At 43.5% G+C, this 14202-nt stretch overlaps 1 protein-coding gene across 5 annotated transcripts in view; it reads right to left on the bottom strand.

Moving 5' to 3' along the window:
* ZC3H18 (zinc finger CCCH-type containing 18) overlaps nt 1-14202 on the bottom strand; it is a 62788-nt gene that overhangs the window by 29556 nt on the left and 19030 nt on the right. For all 5 annotated transcript variants that reach the window (XR_008425670.2, XM_053914777.2, XM_053914778.2 and 2 more), the window contains 3 exons: nt 5931-6079; nt 5615-5707; nt 4492-4649 (listed from right to left, as the gene is read on the bottom strand). Coding sequence is in view for 4 of the 5 variants with exons in the window: in XM_053914777.2 (XP_053770752.1) it covers nt 4492-4649; nt 5615-5707; nt 5931-6079 (400 nt within the window). In the remaining variant the exon portion in view is untranslated. The remainder of the gene's footprint in view (nt 1-4491; nt 4650-5614; nt 5708-5930; nt 6080-14202) is intronic.

Raw genomic sequence — 14202 nt, 5'->3', positions numbered from 1 at the left:
ATACTCCTTCCTAATGAAAATACTAAAGAAAACAGGAAAGAGGCCTGGCTCGCGTGGCTCAGTGGCTTGAGCACTGGCCGGCGAAACGGAAAGTCACGGGTTCGATTACCAATCCGGGCACATGCCTGGACTGTAGGCCAGGTCCCCAGATGGGAGTGTGTGAGACGCAACTGACTGATGTATTATCTCTCGCATGTTTCTCTCCCTCTCTTCTCACTACCTTCCCCCTCTCTAAAAGTAGATAAATAAAATTTTAAAGAAAAAAGCAAGAAAACAGGAAATAATACTTTCTTAATGTGATAAAATGTATGTATACACTTTAGAATAAAGCCAACATCTTACTTCAGGGAACAGGGGAGGCATTTCTGTAAGACTAGGATGAGGCAAGGAGGGCTGCTGTCTCCCCAGTGACCCAACATCACGCTGGAGGCACTGACAATGCCATCAGACTAGAGATGTCCAAGAGAGGCATAATGGGAAAAGGAGTGAAATGATCTCAATTTGCAAAATTAATAATGTTATGCCTGAAAAATTGAGACTTGATGATAAACCCAATTCAAACAGCCAGAAGAATCTAGTAAAGCAGACAAGAAAAATTAACATACAGAAACACACCTTACACACAAATAATTTGTGTGCCCCCTACTGGGGACCTGGCCTTAGGTAACCCAGGCATGTGCCCTGACTGGGAATCAAACCGGTGACCCTTTGGTTCACAGGCCGGTGCTCAATCCACTGAGCCACACCAGCCAGGGCTATCTGAGGAAAACTTCAAAACGCTCTTGAAAGACACAAAAGTTGCTGCCATCCCCAGTCATTTTCATGTCTTTCTCTGTCGGCTGCTTTCTAGGAAATCTCTCCTCTGGTGTTTCCAGTGCCCCTGCCAGAGATAACCCAAGGCTGCCTCTGCCAAATGACAAAACTCATTTTCATCCCAAACAGCCAGACATCTTTCTAACAATCTAACCCTCAAACCATTCAGATAATATTTAATGACAACAATCAAGAACTACTCGAAGAGGCCTGCAGGACCGCATCTGCTACACAGAAAGGAGAGAATACAGTCCCCAAGGTAGAGACTTTTCCCATGACCTCAAAATACAAAACCAACACAATACACAGCCAATGAAGACGCCAGAAAACACTTTTCCAGAAGGGCGTGAGAGTACGTGCTCTCTCAAGGAGGGAGTACAGGCAAACTTGGTTTGGGGAGACTGGTTAAGCAAAATAAAAACGGCCTCTCTCCTTCAGGATTTCTCAGTTTTAGGATATAGCTGATGGGGAAAGGGCATGTGGCATTCTCTGTCTGCTTCCCTCAGAACCAAGCCTGGGCTGCCCCCCCACCCCGCCCACAGGGCCTGGGTGAGCAGGAGTCCATAAAATGCTGTCACGAGCTCAACCTGGCAATCACTGCCTCCTCAGGAAAGCTGGCACGGATGGATGCCTAGGCCTGGGGTATGTGGCCTGACAGTGGCCCTGGTTTACTAAGCAGCTCTATTCCAGACAAAGCTATTGCCAATGACCTTGTTCCTTGAAGATGACATCCTGTGCATCTTAAGGGCTTCGTGTGTCTCTGAATCAGACTCCTTTGGGATTCAGTGGAGTACCCCGGCTAGTGTCCCACAGCCCCACTCAGAGATGACATTTCTTAAGGACACCTATGCATGAGGTCTTACAAGTCAGACGACATTTAAATAAGGTGACCGAGGTGGTGGAAATAGAACTTTAAAAGCTGTATGAATTGGTATGTGTCTGTCTAGAAAAGCATTATTTTCACTAAGTGATTCTGCTAGGTAAATTCTGTCTAATTCCAAATTAAAGTATCAAGAAAAGACCAATTTTCCCATTCTCTATACCATCTCAGAATACTTCCTCAGGAGTTCCTGAATGGGCAGCTTTTCCATGGGTTTTACAACCAAGTACATAGCGCCACATGACCAGAACCTGACCACATTAAGGAGGTTCTACATGACAACTACTCAGTTTTTCTATCTCTAAAACTCAGAATCAGGTCTGACGGTCTATATCTCTGGAATTGAAATCAGTGGTTCTCACACTTTGGTGGCCATCAGAACCACCTGGGGTGCTTGTTAAAGACAGTCAGCTGGGATCCAGCATCCCTAGAACTTCTGATAGGACAGATCTGAAAGAATACATTTCTAATAAGCTCCAAAGTGATGTTTCTCGTGGTCCAGAGGCCACCCACCCCTAGAGAGTCACAGCTTTCAGTCATTTTACCACCTTTCCCACTTGGGCTGTAACCTTATCACAGGCCTGCTATGCCACGGGGTAAGGAGTACCTGGGCACAACACAGTTGTACAGCAAGGTCCTGGTAAATGAAAATCACTAAGGCTTGGTCATTTTTTGAGCCTGCTGTAAAATTCCGACTTAGTTTCTCAGTCACCTTTCCACACTGCAAAGTGCATCCTGTTTTGCCAGCTATTACATGAGAGCTGGCCAACTTGGGTGGAGAAGAGGGCTGCTCTACCCTAGTTTCCTTCTGTAGTCAAGCGGCAGTTTCCTCCCACTTCCCCAGGCCCAACCTCATTGCCCGTCTTGAAGATGCCAGCATAGCTGGCCCACATCCCCTCCTCAAGAGCTCTGAATTCTAGGCCCTACTCCCAGCTTTTCAGTTTTAACAGCCCCCCTTACCCCTGACCATGGCAGCTGCTCTTCCTGCTTCTGCAGCCACCTAGAATACATGTCTTTATGTTAAGTGCTCTCCATTAAAATAGCTGGCTGGTTCTGCTGGGTGGACCCTGGCTGACACAGCCCTTGTACTGAGTGCCATCAGAAATAGCTGGGGCCCTTTCTCACCTGACCCACATGCCAGGACCCTGTTTTCAGAGGTCTGGACCAGGTCTAGGTGGGGCCTGGTGCATGCGTATTACAAAAACGTTAGTTAGTTCTGATGCACAGATGTTGATAAAACAAACAAAACACGAGTAAAAACCTGTCTCTAAGGCCCATTCTCAGAAGCTTCAGTCTGAGAGTCCCACAGCATCGATCTTCCCCAACAGAGGAGGCAGCAGCCCTGTCAGCCTGGCACCAAACATGGGGCAAGGCCAGAGCACAGCTGCTTGTGCAGCCAAAGCCGCCACAGAACCAGGCCTGCCAGACTGCTCCCACCGGGCACATTTTCTGGGTCCATGCTCCAGCCAGCATGGGAAACAGTGACAAGGGTGGAACCTGAGGTTCTAAAGCCTCTTCTCTCACCACTCACAAGAACCACACTGTATAAACTGGCTCCTGTGACTGTCACAAGCACTGCCCAGACAAGAAGGACAGTGCCATCACCTTCACTTACACTATAAAGAGGTGAGGCCTCAAGACTTGTGGCAATATGCCCTCAGCAGTAGACGCAGTTCTCACTCAGACATTCCTGTGATCGAGTACTTTCCCCATACACAAAATCAGAAAAAAAGTTTTAACTCTTTTTTAAATCTCTACCCTTCAACCTCTATGCTGTTAGCTCCATGGCAGGTGTGAACACAAGAGCATCCTCCCTGCCCCTCTGCAAGCAGAAAGCCCAGAGGAGCATAAACCAGGAATAGAGGGCCATGAGACAGCCTAGTGGGTCCAGGTCAACATGACTGATCTCGAAACACAAGCACTGTATGTGTTCCATTGCATGTTTTCCTTTTTACTGTGCACCTTTTACTGACATTTCAGCCAGCAGCCAGTGATTGTCACTTTCCGGGAGCAAGCGTAAATGAATGAAGTGTTGCTACAAGACCAACAGGGTGCTAAAGCAAGTTCACATCACTGTCCAGGGCTCATACTGCATTGGCTGCTCAAGAGAAACCTGGCCTGTTTCTGTCCCCTTAGAGGTGAGTGCAACAAGCCGGGGCTTTCCCCTGGGAGTGGGAGCACTGGGAGGTACGTGTTGTGCTTATTATGTTGCACAACTTCTGACTGGGGACTGAACCTGCAACCTAGGTATGTGCTGACGGGAAATCAACCCTTTGGTGCATTGGATGACGCTTTAACCAAGCCACCCAGCCAGGGCTCTGTAATTATTTTTTAGAAGACCAGTGATTAAGCGTTCGGTAGAATAAACAAAGACAGCATTTACCATGAAAATGGCCACACCTGCCCTGCTCCTGGACTTAGTGACAAATTGCATAGGTTTTCCTGGTTCCTGGGTAACTTGGGAAGAGGTGAAGACTTATGGGGCTTCAAGAACAGCTGTAAAAACTCTCAGAGCTTTGTAGGAAGCCAAATGGGCATGAGCCCTTCTCAGTCACATGGCCCTGACACAAAAATAAAAAATTTCCTTCATGGAAGCAAAATACTGAGGGAAAGTCAATTGCAAAACGTCTGGCATGATCTCTGGGACATTGTTCTTAGTCCAGGGAGTGTGGGCAGGTACCTGCCCCCACAGGACTTGGGGATCACTGTGCTGCTTCCCTCCGGGACCTGAGCCCCATATAGCTGGGGACAACTTAATTCTCTTTCAAAGGGGAATGAAGAGGTAAACCATTCCTTACGTGGTGTCTCTGACATCTCTTGTGATCCGGTAATTCCAATCTCGGAAAACTTCATTTTCTTTGTCAAACTCCCGTTCATCTTCACCAATGGTCACAGTAAACCTTTTCTCTTCAAAATCAGGCTCCTGTTCTTTTCGAATAGTTGCTTTTTTTAAAACCTACCATTGTGAGAAGAAGCCAACACCAGTTACTGTTAGGAAAAACAAAGGGAAGCCTGTCCTGATTTGACCCATAGAAGCTTGGCCAGTGTGGCACAGCTGGGTGCTCAGTGGGCAAGGTGCACCTCAGCTCTGTGCCTGGCGTGGACAGAGGACCCCATGTGCCTTTCTGTGGGACTGAAGCACCCTGTCATCACACATAGCTACAGCTGGCAGTTGGGACAGGCCCACTAGGCAGCACCATGGGGCTTACTCATTCTGGGAAGGGTGATTTAGGTGGTTACTTCCTAGTAATAGTCCTGGTGTTGAACCAAGGAACCGCAGATACTCTTTCAGTGATGAGGACCAAGCATGGAGAGGAAGGTAAGTCTGCTCGTGGCAGAAGCAGCCATTTAAATCTCAGAGGAAAGGACGGGTGGTGAAGTATGTGCTATGGGAAGGAGAATGGTTTTGTTTTAGACTGTCATCTCACTGACTGCAACCAACGTAGGGAGCTCAGAAAGTAGCCTGGCCATCCAGGGCCAAAGTGTGGCCTGGAGTAAAGGAGTGGGAAGAGGGGAGGCCCATGTTTGCATCATGGAAGGGAGAGAACAGCTTCTCCAGCAGACAGGCCACGTGGGGGTAGCAGTGTGCACTAACTCTGGGGATGGGCTAAGTGGCTGGGAGCTGTAGCACCACATGGGTATGGTCTAATGCTGCCTAAGCCACATGAAGACGGGGGCCTGTGTTCTACACTGGGACTCCCTGGTTTTCTGAGCTTGGTCATCATGGCCTAGCATGCTTCAGACAGACAATTAGAAATCATTTTCCATTCTCTAGCTCTTCAAAGAAATCACAGAAATATACCTCACTTCAGAGGCTTTTCTGAGTTTTTGATCACTGTCTCTGGATCAAGGAAATGCTAGTTTTGTGCAAGGACCGCCACTAGTATTTTTCTTCTCAGGTTTCCTGCTGAAGTCTGTTACCTCCTTTGCATGCCGAAGTCCTCGTTCCCAGGCACTCTCTGTAGGGGGTTCTGGAGGGGGTGGAGGCAAAATTTCATCAACTACTGGCCCACCCTATTAAAAAATGAGAAGGGAAAGTTTGAGAAAGCGAACAAAATTTTAAAATCTATAAAGAAACAAGAGCAAAAACACCTGGAAGCATCTGGAAGGCAGCTCTGTGACTATGATATCACAGAAATGCCTTTTGCACAAGTGAATTAATGTGCCTTTAGCTAAAGAAGCACAAGCAGCTTACATATCTGATTTGCTAGCAATGAAAAAAGAGGTGTTCACGCACCCAAGGGTTGGCAGGCATCAGTGGGTGAGGTCCGAGAGGCGGGGCACCATTAGGCGGGAAAGGCTCGGCTTTGGTGATCAGGGAGTAGTTGCCCTTGTCGTTGACTCCAGGGTGTATAAACCTACAATTCATTCCCCAGGTACAGTTCCCTAAGGAAACAAAAGTTAGGTCAGAATGAGTCTACAAGAGCCCAACTGCACGAGGCCAGCTTCCTGCCTGCTTTTGCACAAGTGAATTAATGTGCCTTAGCTTTTGTGTAATGTGCCTTGGGCTTTCCTGAGGGCTTGTGATATGCCAGGCAGTGTGCTGAGCACACACATTCACAGGTTACTGGTGTCTCCCTCCACCCTGTAAGGTGTGTGAGCCTGAATATGGACAGGCCAAAGCCAACTGGCTGCAGTGAGGTGTGTGGGCTCACTCTTCACATCTGAGCCCCCCCGGTCTTTGGCAGGCAGGCCTAAATAGTCACGGGCCAGACCCTCAGCCAGGGAGTGAGCAGTACTTCCTAAAGGGCTACTGAAGGGGGTCAGCCATGTGTTAGAGGAAATACAGCCCCCTTTCCAAGCTCACCATGTGAATAGTTCATTTCCCCTTCAAAACAGAAAAGTCCGCGAGCTTCCCAGACAGAGGTAGCCCCTTCTCTGTATGTTTACTGCTCAGAGACAGACACCATGCCCCAGTGAGGCTCACAGGTGCACATACAGGACCCTGATTCTGACTCAAAACCCACACATAATGAAACAAAAATTGAGAAGCACAAAAAGGAACAGAATTCTGAAAGCTTGTCCTATGGTGGTATTTATCAGCCTTGTAAATTTGTATTTCTCCTATCAAAAGCCTCACAAGCCATTTCAGTATATTTCTGGTACTTAAAACACATAGATAATTATAATAAATTAGGTGTTTACACTTCACAATAAAAGGAATCATCATTCAGTATTATTCAGTGAAGAGAACATCAGGGTAATTCAAGGCAACCACTTACCTTTCAACACAGAAGACAAGAAGTCAAAGTTTAAATGTAATAACTGAGAAAATCACTTAGTTTTTAATTTTTAGAACAGGTAATATGTACAAAGGCTCAAAAATAAATATGGCATGCAATATGTTAGTTTCAAAAAACATTTTCAATGGGTTAACATGGAGTTAAATGATAAACTATTAAAAAAAAATAGCCCTGGCTGGTATGGCTCAGTGGACTGACTGCTGGCCTGTGAACAAAAGGGTCGCTGGTTTGATTCCTAGTCAGGGCACATGCCTGGGTTGAGGGCCAGGTTCCAAGTAGGGGAAGCGTGAGACACAACCACCATTGATGTTTGTCTCCCTCTCTTTCTCCCTTCCTTCCCTTCTTTCTAAAAATAAATAAACAAAATCTTTATAAAAAATAAAATAAAAATATATTCACTTCTAAACATGATACTCCATTTGAACATTTCTCTCCACAAAACATGATTTTCCTTGTGCAGTGTAAATTAAAGAGAAGTAATCAACTGGTATGTAGGAAAAAGCTAAATTTTACCTTTCAAATATGAATATTTAAATTTGTATTAAAACAAACTTAATACGTTGACCTAAATTAAAATGAAATACAGTATGCAAAAATTTGCCTCTCTGGGAATCCAAAAATGACAGATTAGCTTTTAAAATTCCTAATAGTGTTTGAGAAATCACATATAAGTCAGAGGGGAAATACCATACTATAGGGGATTCAAAATGCCAGAATCTCAGGAGGTTTAAAGAAAAAAAAGACCAGTCTGTTGACACAAAACATCATCCGTGAGCAAGCCACTGTCAAAAAAGGTCTTTTGTGACCCATATTGGAAGAGGGAGAAAAAGGAAACAGGTGGATAAGAAAAAACACATGAGGAAAGTGAGAGGCAAGAGCATGAACATGTGCCTCTCTGAGACACTGGTGGGTGACTGACGCCCGACCCTTTGGAGCCCCCTGCTCCTGGGCATGCTAAGATCCTTGTTGAACATATGTCTGGACCCCTGGCCATTGAAGAGAAGGACAGATGTCTAGCAAATGCAGCCCAAATAGTACAGTCCCATTAGCCATTGTAAAGTGAATTTTTATCTGTGTAGAAAAGTCTGGAAGGATATATCCCAAACTGTTGGGACTATGGAAGGAGACTTTTATTTTTTACTGTCTTGACTCATTAGCACATATTACTTTCATAATTTAAAAAATCAATTTATTTGGAAAAAAACTGTTCAGGAAATGGAAGCAAAAATCAATCTTCTAGGTTTTAAAATTGTATGGTGGCTGCCCTGACCGGGTGGCTCAATTGGTTGGAGTGTCGTCCTATGTCCTAAAAGGCTGCAGGTTCAATTCCTGGTCAGGGCACACACCTAGGCTGCAGGTTCGATCCCCAGTTGGGGTGTGTACGGGAGGCAACCGATTGAAGTTTCTCTCTCTCTCTCTCTCCTCCTAATTAATAAACATATCCTCAGGTGAAGACTTAAAAAAAAAATTGTATGGTGGACTGCTTCTGAAAGAAACATCACAAACACAAAAGCTAAGTGGATTGTGATTCTGACTGGATGAATACATAGGCTCACAATTACATAAGGACATGAATAGAAGCCAGAAGGGGACAGAAGAAATAGAAACTACTGTGACAGGCAATTTAACGGGACAAGTTTCTTCATCTTGGCAAACATAGGGCTTCAAAGGCATTGACAGTATTCCATTTCTTAACTGGATGGTGGGCACATCAGTAATTGCTTTATTCTTTTATTATTCTCTATTCCCGTGTAAACATTATAATATACATTATATATAAAACATTTTTAATAAAACTAAATATAAAGAAGATGTAAACAAAAAGGAAAAATATGCAAATACTCTAAAAGGTATTTAGTGAGGTCTCCATGCCTCCAGGGCCCTCCACAGAGGCACTTATCAAGTTATTAAGGAACTGATCAATCTGTGTACCGTCCCCATTTTTCCCTTGTTATACACTGTACTGAACCTTGCTTTTTTTCCCACTAAATAATATATCTACAAAAAAGGAACCTGCAGGCTCAATAGCAACAAACCCAAACTCTTATCACTGAAACAGACAATATATGCAGGAAACTTAATGGGGCCCAGTAGAAATCAAGGAAACTAGACACCGAGATGACAGGAAATGAAATCCATGTCTTCCACACCAGCAACCCACTGGTCACAACCACACTACACAAGCCCAAGGAATTCATCTTCCCCATGGTGTGAAATGTCAGAAGCAAGCATGCGAAAGCATGCGGTGTCTATGGGCATACATTTGAGCATATGGGGGGGGGGGGGTCCAGAAACACTAACCAGATTTTAAATTTGTGATTGTTGGTTCCACTGGTGATTAGCACAGTGCAGTGCTGATTAGACTTCCTTATTTCTATGAGACGCAGTGCTCTTATTTAAATGTACCTTACTCCCATTTCCTGTTAGTCTAAATAATTCAGAATAGATAATAGACTGTAGAAATACAATAAAGCAGTTTAAAGTACTTCATGATAGGAAGAATATTTAAGTCTAATAATTAAATACTAAGAACAAACCTAAGCTCTACAAATGCATATTCTAATAGGCATAAATCCATCAAACCATCCCATACAACGTTGTAATGACATACCAAGAACTTGTGTGTTCTTTCCTTTCCCATGTCACAGAAAACTGTGACAGAAATGGATAGACAGCCACCATCACATCCAGCAGTATTCTGAGATATTTTAACTTCTTTAAGGAATACATTACGGTAGCTGAAAAATTAAAATAATTTCTGGACTGCTTCTTCATAAATAATGTAGACCTAACTTTTTAGTCTTAGGAACCCAAAAGGGCCTTTCTTTAAATGGGTTAAACTGATATTTACTGTACAGATTAAATTGATATTTACTGTAGAAATTAAAACTGAGAAAATTTAAAGACCTAATACACGACACATATAATTTAACAATATCAACATAAAAGTTTCATGAAGGCTAGCTATATTTAGAAAATACTTAGTGATCTAACATTATTTTCCTTTTTGCAAATCTTTTTAATGCTGACACAGAATAGAATATAGCTGGGTTCTCATGTCTGCTTCTGCGTTCAATGTGTGGTGCTGGGTTGTTTTGATTGAATATCCAGCTGCAGGCAGATATGTAGCTGGACAAGGAAGGGGCATTTTAATAGCCTCAGGTACTCTTGAATGTTCTCTGATGCCAAACTTGACAAGTGAGGACTTCTTCACTTAGCCACAGTACAGGATCGGTAACCCTATCATGATACTGAACTGTTTCCGTCTCTGTTCCACAAAAGTGCACTAGTCTATCTTGAACTGTGAATGGATCTTCTACCCCAATATGATTTTGTAACATCACCTAGCTGTCATTTGGAAAAGTTCATTAAACACTGAAAAGCTGTTGAGCCCACAGTGGAGATACTAGCTCTCCAAAATTCTAATTTTCACTTGAGAGCTCTAATTCTATCATTAGCAACAGTAATGTCAACTGTTCTCCTTGAAGCAGCAGGCTCACTTGGTGAGTCTTTGAGAAGACTTGGTTCTGCCCCACCCAGGTGTATCACGGTCCTTCCTGCAAGTGAACACGCACTTCGTGGGAAGCTCACAGTGCAAACCTCGAATGTCCCCTCCCTGGAGATGACCTTTACTGTACTTCAGCGCACAGCAGAGGTGCTACGTGCGCACTTCTAATTCATCATGTTGAATACAGAAAAGACATATACTGAGGGCTCTTAGTGGGGTGATAAAAACATTCTAAAACTGGATTGTGGTGATGGCTGCACAACTTGGTAAATTTAATTTAAAAAAATCACTGAATTGAGTGAGGACTGAGTTGGTGGAAGAAACTTCTGGAGCCCTTAAGCAGTTCTCTTAAAAACTCACACATGGACTCACCTACTCAGATTCACTCCCTCTGAGCTCCAGCACTGGGGTAACAGCTTGAAAGGCACAAGTGGCATACTGGAAGAAAGGATCTGGTATCAAGGTGAGCAAAGGCCATTTTTCTAAACCCTGCCCTCACAGAGCCAGCAAGTGGGTGCCATGCCTGAGACTCCATCAACCTGACAACACTATTTGACACACCTTGGAGATATCCAGAGACTCCAGCACTACCCTACTTCCAGGCCCATCCAGACTGCATTTCCACATGAACGGCTGGCCTTGGCTCATGCTTCACAACTTCCTAAAACCTATCAAACAAGCCACAGCTGGCCCCAGTGAGCCACAGGCCCAGCACCAGCAGCAGCCAGCATAGTTTCACAGCTTGGACATTCTATTGGGAATCTCCAAGCCACTCACAAGTAACAGCCATCTCAGATTGCTTTATAGCTCAGGAAGGGCAGCCCCAGCCAAAACACAGGTCAGGGCTGGACTTGGCCTGCACCACTTGGGAAACCCGAGGACCAGCATACCCAGTGGACAGCTACAGACCATGTCAGAGCACCACCACCCTGCCCCTGCACAGCTGATCCTCAGATGGCAGAGGTTGGTGGTCAGTGGTCACAGCCAATCCTTGCAGCTGACTGACTGGTCAAGGTAAATCCCTCCCATTCATCTGCCAATAGCAACCATGGCTCAACTGTAAGAGGAGGGTGTACTCAGCCCACACAAAGGGCACACATTGAGTACCCAGTTTGGGTGACAGAAGAGGCTATGCCACTGGACACCATAGGACACCTACTACATTAGACTACACTAAAAGAGACGGAGTCAAAGCAGCTCTACCTAATACATAGAAACAAACACAGGGAGGCTGCCAAAATGAGGAGACAAAGAAACATGGCCCAAATGAAAGAACAGATCAAAACTCCAGAAAAAGAGCTAAATCAAATGGAGATAAGCAATCTATGAGATGCAGAGTTCAAAACTCTGGTGATAAGGATGCTCAAGGAACTTAGTGAGGACCTCAGCAGCATAAAAATGATCCAGTTAGAAACGAAGGATACACTAATTGAAATACAGAACAATTTACAGGAAACAACAGTAGAGTGGATGAAGTCGAGAATCGAATCAATGATATGGAACATAGGGAAGTCAAAAACAACCAATCAGAACCAGACGAAAAAAGAATCCAAAAAGTGAGGGTAGTATAAGGACCCTCTGTGACAACCTCAAGAGGTCCAACATTTGCATCATAGAAGTGCCAGAAGGAGAGGAGAAAGAGCAAGAAATTAAAAAGAAAAAGAAAAAAGAAATCACTGAATTAAAACTGGAAAATGTTATGGCAGGTAAATTATACCTCAATAAAGTTTTTCTTATTTAAAAACCAGTACAAGTATAAAACAATTAGAATTTTTACTGCTTTATCACAGACTTAACATAAAATTGGAATTATTTAACTGTGAGTGCATAGTGGTCAATATCTGACTATTAGCACAGACTTAAGATTATTATGAAAGTAGTTTTGACCTCAGGGTTCCCCTGAAAAAGTCTCAAGGACTCCTAGGAGTCCAAAGACCGCATTTTGAGAACTGCTGCTTTAGACATAAAAGAGAACATGGATTCAAAAGTGGGCAACAGAAATTTCTCCAAAGATGTTCAAATGGCCAAAAGTACATAAAAAGATGCTCAACATCACTAATCCTTAGGGAAATGCAAATCAAAACCATAATCCAGCAATCTCTGTGTACATACTCAAAAGATGTGAGAGCAGGGTTTTAAAAGAGATATTTGTGCACCTATGTTCACAGTAGGATTACTCACAAGAGTTAAAAGGTAGAAGCAACTCAGATGTCCATTGTCTGATGACCGGACAAACAAAACACGGTCTATACTCACAATGGAGTGTTACTAAGCCTTAAAAAGGAAATTCTGACACATGCTACAACACGGATAAACCTTGAGGATGTTATTCTAAGTAAAATAGGCCAGTTGTAAAAGGACAAATACTGTACGATTCCACTTATGTTAAATACCTAGAACAGTCAAATTCACAGAGACAGAAAGTACAGTGGTGATCACCAGGGGCTGAGGGGAATGAGGAATGAGGAGTTAGTGTTTAATGGGGACAGAGTTTTAGTTTTACAAGATGAAAACTCCTGGAGATGGATGGTGTTGACAGCCACAATATGAGTGTACTCAATGCCACTGAATTTTACACTTCAAGACGGTCAAATGGTAAATTTTATGAGTATTTTACCACAATTTAAAAAAAGAATACAGAAAGCAGCTGAAACAAGGAGGCCTGGCTTACAGAACAGGTTGGGCCCTACTGACAGCTATGGAAACCAGAAACGCAGAGGACAGCCTGAAGAAAATACTATTTATGCCTTTGTGAACAGAACTTTGTGTACTGATGATTCACGCAAACACAAAGTCTGTCCATAAAAAGTCCAGCCACTGTTAATATAACAAGAATGGTTTGCATGACATCAATGTAACACAGCAGCCAACAAAAGTGGACTGGAATGTGCATGCATGAACATGACGACTTCAGTGTACTAGTCAGTGGGTGCAGTAGACGCCATTGAGTAAGCATGTGCACTGTGTGGCCATTGCATTCAAAAGGACTGAGTAGAGCAATGAATCTCCATCAAATTTTGCATTAAGATTGAACATTCCTCCACAGAAACTATCCAGACGGCCACAGCTACAGGCAGTTGGTGACTAGCAGCTTCTTCACAACAATGTGCCTGCGCAAGCATCACGTGTTGTGTTTTTTTTTATGAAACACCAAATCACCCAGGTGACTCAGTACCCCTACAGCCCATATTTGGCACCCTGCGACTTCTGGCTTACCCCAAAAGTAAAATCTCCTTTGAAAGGAAAGAGATTTCAGGCCATTGATGAAATTCAAGAAAATACGACAGGGTAGCTGATGGCAATTGGGAGAACCGTGTGAGGTCCCAAGGTGCCTACTTTGAAGGGGACTGAGGTGTCATTGTCCTATGCACAATGTTTCTTGCACCTTCTTCAATAAATGTCTTTTTCATATTACATGGCTGGATACTTTCTGGACAGACCTCATAGGAGAGGTAAAAATATACTGTTAGTAGTATTGGTGCTTTAAAATGTTTTGATTTGTATTCCTAAGTACATTTTGTTTTCAATGGTCACAAATATTAATGCGTCCATTTGGCCAATTAAATAAAGATCACAACTTGTAACAGAAGCATAGTTAACAAATTAAAAAAATTTTTTTCCCCAAATTGAGATATAATTCATATACCACAAAATAGTACTACTTAAAATATATAATTCAGTGGGTTTTAGTATATTCAAAGTTGAGCAGTCACTACCAATTGTAGAACGTTTCACCACAAATGGACCCCCTGGCCTAT

The sequence above is a fragment of the Desmodus rotundus genome, chromosome 12 (assembly GCF_022682495.2).
Source record: "Desmodus rotundus isolate HL8 chromosome 12, HLdesRot8A.1, whole genome shotgun sequence".
NCBI classification, from domain to species: Eukaryota; Metazoa; Chordata; class Mammalia; order Chiroptera; family Phyllostomidae; genus Desmodus; species Desmodus rotundus.
This window is presented reverse-complemented; position numbering and strand designations above follow the sequence as displayed.